The 6,334-nt window shown below is 33.4% G+C and overlaps 1 protein-coding gene across 1 annotated transcript; it reads left to right on the plus strand.

The window, feature by feature from the left end:
• The first annotated feature begins 3,139 nt into the window (after positions 1–3,139).
• LOC131857903 (receptor-like protein EIX2) lies at positions 3,140–5,926 on the plus strand. The gene has a single exon (XM_059210688.1). It carries the CDS (start codon positions 3,140–3,142, stop codon positions 5,924–5,926), a length of 2,787 nt encoding a protein of 928 aa, XP_059066671.1.
• The last annotated feature ends 408 nt before the right edge of the window (positions 5,927–6,334 follow it).

The raw sequence follows: 6,334 nt of genomic DNA on the forward strand, positions 1-6,334 counted from the left end.
CACAAAGTTAGATGATTCTTATGAGAACTTTATCTTAGGAACCCAATAACCCAATAAACTTCTCTACCTAGTTTATGAAATATAAAAAATTAAAGTGAAAGGTTGCATACAATAAAACTCTTCTAATTTGTTTATCAAACATAAAAAAATTAAAGTGATTAGTTGCATAAATTTATTTTTTAATATCTAGTCATCAAACATTAGACCCACAATATTCAAGAGTGAACTCACAATGCTAAAGATTGGATCTTAAGAATTCCCATGCCAATACATATATCATGAACATGAGTACCATCATATCATGAACATACTTTCTTTTAAAGAATGAAAAATTAGTTTCGCAGGACATAAAAAATATCACTCAATCAAAAGTTTTAGAATTTTAATATCTTTACCTCCACTTTCAATTTTTTAATTTTTGTTATAATCACCCATCAACTCAATTTAATCTAATAAGTCATCCTTACACAAGTGCATATGATCATTGTGTTTTTGGTTTCATTCTAGATGAGTCTCACTCACATGGATGATCCTTTGGCCACAATCTTAGTCCCTAAAATCTCCAAATTTAAAAATATATTCCAAGGATTCCTACCTATTCCTTTCTATTGAAGACCAATTAAACATGTGTATACGTATGTAACTTATTGCTATTTTCTCGTATTTGAAATCTAGTTTATTCCATTCATTTTACATCTCATCATCTAAACATTTATTTGAATACCGTTGGGCTATAAAATAACATTCTTGTATTTTAAATCTAGTTTATTACATTCATTTTACATCTAATCATCTAAACATTTATTTGAATACCATTGAGCTATAAAATAACATTTTAGTTTGATGAAATAAAATTAATCTTGATGTGCACATTCATATTAGAAACATTTGACATCAAAGACTTTCTTTCTATCTTTCATCTCTTTACATAATTTTTCATATTGATTCAGAAGAGCTCATGTCCTAGTGACATATTAGTAGCCCTCTAAAAGCAATTTTGAAACATTGTCAAACTTTATGGTAAAATAGAAAGAAAAATAGGTGTGGTGAATTACGTCAATAAGAAGGTAGATGCACAATAATGGATGAATGTATGAATGTAGAAATCACTTTAAGACATAGATTTGAATTTTTTAATTAAAATGGAACATTCCACATGCACACATATAAAATTATGATTTCCAAACCAATAATTTATATATCATTTTCAAATTTGAAATTAAATTTTTTTAATTGCTAAATTTTATAATTCATATATTTAACATTTAATATTTATGTCCTGGTATCCCAATATACATCTTATCCACGAATCTAGATAGATTGTTGCTTATCTATATGGATTTCCTTTGATTAGTTGTGGTCAAGACAAGGGGAAAGTTTACTCGTTTTCTTGACTTTATGTAGTTTGCTTTCACATGCATTCAAAATGAAAAGCCAGACATTATTGAATGCAAATGTTGAAAATTTTTAAGCTCGCGCTTGTCAAGGGAAGAAAAATACAAAGTATTAGACACTATTTTCTTTCTTTGCTGTCATTTGATGGTGTAGTACGTCCACCATACTCGTTGACGGTCGACTTTCCTTTTCAACTAGCCCTTTCTCAGAGTCTTGAGTCAATATAAAGTCAGTCATACACCCTAATCTCATCCGTCTCATCGACGTTATTAGTGTGTACACAGACGCGACTTGGTCGATTAAATTTGGCGTTAAGGGAAGATAGACATAAGGCCGTCACCATTTGTCAACCAAAAATACATCAGAGTAAAGGAAATCAAAATCTAGTATTAATATCTCATTGTTCAATATTACATAGATTTTTTTACAGCAAGAAAAAGATCATTTCTACTATCAGCGAAATAGATTTTCACAACCAAACCAAACATGTACAACTCTACTCCATCACAACTAACATCAATGTAAAGTAGACTCCATCACAACTAACACCAATGCAAAGTAGACTAAACCAATAGAACATCCTCATAAGCCCAATCCATCGATGTAGGTAGTAGAAGAAGAAACAACAATAGGGAGAGAAAAGATCTAGAGCGAAAACAAAAAGTAGACAAATTGAAGCTTGAATTGCATTTCTACATGTAAAAAGACATTTATTCTTTAAATATAATCAATTGTATTATATGGTAAAATTAATATGAAAAAAAATTTCCTTTATTTTCTGTCTTGTCGGTAATTCTTTTTGTCTATTCATGATTTATTTTCATAAAATTTATAAAAATGATTATTTTATAATGTTAATTTTAGTTATAACTTTTTTGTTTCTACCATTTACTAACAAAAAATCTTATAGAATGTTCTTTTAGATATACACCATGATTTTCATTATGTATTGGTTCAATGGATACAACTTCCACAACCAATAATTCTAAATATTCCTTAACATATCCCAATCATGTCCCATTTTTTATTTGTAATTTTCCTCTTCCATATCTAGTGTAATTTTAAATATTCCTCCTTCATGTCTATTTTCTAGGTCACTTTATGAAGTGATCTGATTACTATCATTATTTCCACTACCCCTTCACAAAATCATATCTAACATTTTCATGCATTGTATTACAATATTTATTTGATGTATTCTATTGTTCTTCAACAAATGCTATAGATCTTGATGTTGTAGGGCAATCTATTGAAATACACATATTATGGATATAACATTGTGTTTGTACATTTTGATGAATCTCTTTTACTACTATAAAAAATATGACTACTATTTAACATCTTTCATAAATTGGAAATCAAATAAATGTCATTATATTTAATATCATTATAAAAGACTTAATGCTGAAAAATTAAAATCATCTCCAATGACCAAACTAAATAGAATTTTTTTTTTTTTAAAATCATTGATCACTCGAAATCAGATGGATCACTACGCATTATCATCTGTAATAATGAAACTAGATAGTTAAATAAACATGAGGAATAATGTATTCATACAACAATAATTAAATTGTTAGTTGTCTCTTATTGCCTTGTTAATGCTTTGGACTTTTGTTTTCTTATCGCACATTAATTGATGACTACTTATAATAAAAGTAGAACAAGAGAAACGAAGATTATAAATAAAGTAAGCTGTATATAAGTGTTTGCCCGATCGCCTTCAACACTTACATTATTAATCATGTCTCCCATTTCAGTCATGCTGAATCTCACTTTTGCCTTGTCGATGATTTGTCCCTTCATCAATGGATGCCCAGCTGATGAAAGAAATTACTTGTTAGATTTCAAAGGAGGCCTCCTCGATCCAACTGGTCGCCTGTCATCATGGCAAGGCTACAATTGTTGCGAGTGGAAGGGTGTTCGTTGCGACTTCCATTCAGGCCATGTCATCAGCCTTCATCTCAAAAACCCTGTTACTAGCTACTGGGATAAACCCAAAAATCTTAGTGGGGCGATACATCCGTCACTGTTCAATCTGCAGTATCTTCAGCATCTGGATCTCGGAAACAATGATTTTGATGGTGCTTCCATCTCTCCAGAGTTTTCAAAACTGCAGAGCCTTACCTTCCTTAGCTTGGCAAGTGCTGGATTTGGAGGCGAGGTCCCTGTGGAGTTGGGGAATATCACAACCTTGCGCCAGCTCGATCTCTCAGCAGATTCTCGTACATACTACTTCACTACTCTCCAGAGTAGGAAGTTTGCAGGATTAATACAAAACCTCAGAAGCTTGGAGTATCTGGCTATGAATAATGTGGATATGTCGATGACAAATGATCACTGGAGAAACGCCCTCAGCAGCCTCCCTAATCTTCGGGAGATTTACTTGTCTTGGTGTAATCTTGAAGGTACAATACCGTCTCTTCTAAATCTCACTTACTTATCCGATCTCGATCTTTCAATGAATTCATTTTTTTCCCCATTGCCAGCTTGGTTTCAGAATGTCTCGTCCTTGGTTTCCCTTGATCTGTCTGATAATGGCGTAAACGGTTCCATTCCTTCAAATTTTTTGCACCGTTCAAGTCTGAGAAATCTTGACCTGTCATTTAACGATTTGGAAGGAAGCCTATCTTTCATTCAATACCAATCTTCCTCAATAGCCAACCTTAACCTCCACCGGAACTGGTTAGACGGAATAATTCCTCTTTTCTTTGTGGATTTTACTGAACTTAAAAATCTGGTTCTGGCAAATAATTACTTGACAGGGGACTTACCTCCGCTTGGATCTGCATTAGGGGAAGTCTTACCACTTTCAGTAATCGATCTTTCCTTAAACAAATTGACGGGCAATATACCACCCTCTATTGGTTGTCTTCCTCTGTTGAGAAGCCTCAATCTGGAAAATAATCAGCTTTCAGGAAAAATACCAGATACCCTTTTCAAGCTCGCTAGATTAGAAAAACTGAAACTTTCTACCAATAACTTAACCGGGATCTTTTCTCTTTCCATGATGGATAACTTCACTGAGCTTCGACAATTGGGCCTTTCTAACAACAGCTTTACAGTTAGCATTTCTTCAAGTTGGATTCCACCGTTTCCCCATCTGAGGTACCTGGGAATGAGATCTTGCAATGTTGAAGGAGATTTTCCAGCTTTTCTGTCTACTCAATATTCGCTAGTAGACTTGGACTTGTCAGATAACAAGATTGTAGGAGCTATTCCGACATGGCTATGGGATCTTCCCGTTCTTGAAGTGGTCACTCTTTCAAATAATCAGCTACAAGGTTTTCTACCCTCGGTAATATCCAAGAAATTCGAGAGGGTAGACTTGAAAAGAAACAAATTACAAGGTTCTCTTCCATTTTTCAAGAACTGTATGTATTTTTTTGATGGGTCAAAGAATAATTTTACTGGTTCACTTCCTGCTACAATGTATGCTGGTTATACACTTCTCTCAGGTAATAATTTAACTGGAGAAATTCCATCTTCATTCTGCTCAGTTCATACTGAGCTTGTGCCCCTCTCAGCTATTTATCTGGACTTGTCAAAGAACAATCTGAAGGGCACTATTCCTCCAAATTTGTGGGGATGCAACCAGTTGGTGGTTTTAAATTTGGCTGAGAACGATTTACAGGGGGAGATACCAGAGCAAATGGGAAAAATGAGGTCTCTTGATACACTAAATCTCTATGGTAACAATTTACATGGTACCATTCCTTCATCCATTGTAAATTGTGGACACCTACGAGTATTTGATTTAGGGAGCAACCAAATTCAAGGGAAGATCCCAGTTTTGTTTTCTGAGCTGCAAAGGCTCCGAATCCTGAACTTGGCTTCAAATCAATTTGAAGGCACTATTCCTGCTCTCCTGCTTGAGTTGGAGTTCCTACAGATTTTAGATTTATCCCACAATTGTTTATCAGGACCTATTACTAAAAATCTAGGAAAGCTGTATGCTATGGCCAATGAATCACCTAATGATGAATCAGAATTCGCTAGACCCGTCGTAGAAGATGATGTCTTTCATGACTATTATTCCCTAATTCCGGATCAGGTTACTCTTTGGGTTAAAGGGCGAGCACTTGCATATGAAAAGATATTCAAGAAATTTAGATTTATGGACCTATCTAACAACAAGCTCTCAGGCAATATTCCTCCAGAAGTAGGTCTTCTCAAGAATCTAAATGCTTTGAACTTCTCAAGAAACAATTTGAGTGGTCCCATTCCAAAATCTGTGGGAGGCTTGGTTCAACTGGAGTCCTTGGATCTCTCAGCAAACAAATTGTCTGGAAGGATTCCCTCAGAACTTCTGAACCTCACGTTTCTTGAAGTTTTGAATGTTTCAGACAACATGCTTTCTGGTTTGATACCGCAAGGCAAGCAATTTGCAACCTTTGACGCTTCTTCTTTTTCAGGAAATCCAGATCTACATGGACCTCCATTAGAAAATAGAACACTTAGCCATGGTTTTGGTGGGAATGGCAGCCCAGGCAGCCAAGAAGAATCAAATAATGAAGCATCAAACAAATGACACTCTACTCTCTACATGATAGATAGGCTAATAATTGAACCGTAGTAGTTTAAAAGATAGATATTAGGCTAATAAATGAAATTAGAGTATATGCAAGATTTGGCTTATCTATATAATAGTATTTTGTTATTTGATTATTTTGGTGTTAGTTTTTTTTTAGGGAGTGCATTCAAATTAATAATTGTATGTTACATATTATATAATGATAAGCATTATTTGAAATTTCTTCTATAAATAAATATATTTATTAATTTAGTATATTACAATTTAGGTTTATATTATGTATTTTATGATGCTATGAAATTACTAAGAAGAATCTTTACAGTTCTTAATAATCTGTTTTGATTATTTTATTCAATAATGAATATAAATTTACTAGTTCTTTTTTCTATCATCATATTTCTAAAC

The sequence above is a fragment of the Cryptomeria japonica genome, chromosome 8 (assembly GCF_030272615.1).
Source record: "Cryptomeria japonica chromosome 8, Sugi_1.0, whole genome shotgun sequence".
In the NCBI taxonomy this organism is placed as follows: Eukaryota; Viridiplantae; Streptophyta; class Pinopsida; order Cupressales; family Cupressaceae; genus Cryptomeria; species Cryptomeria japonica.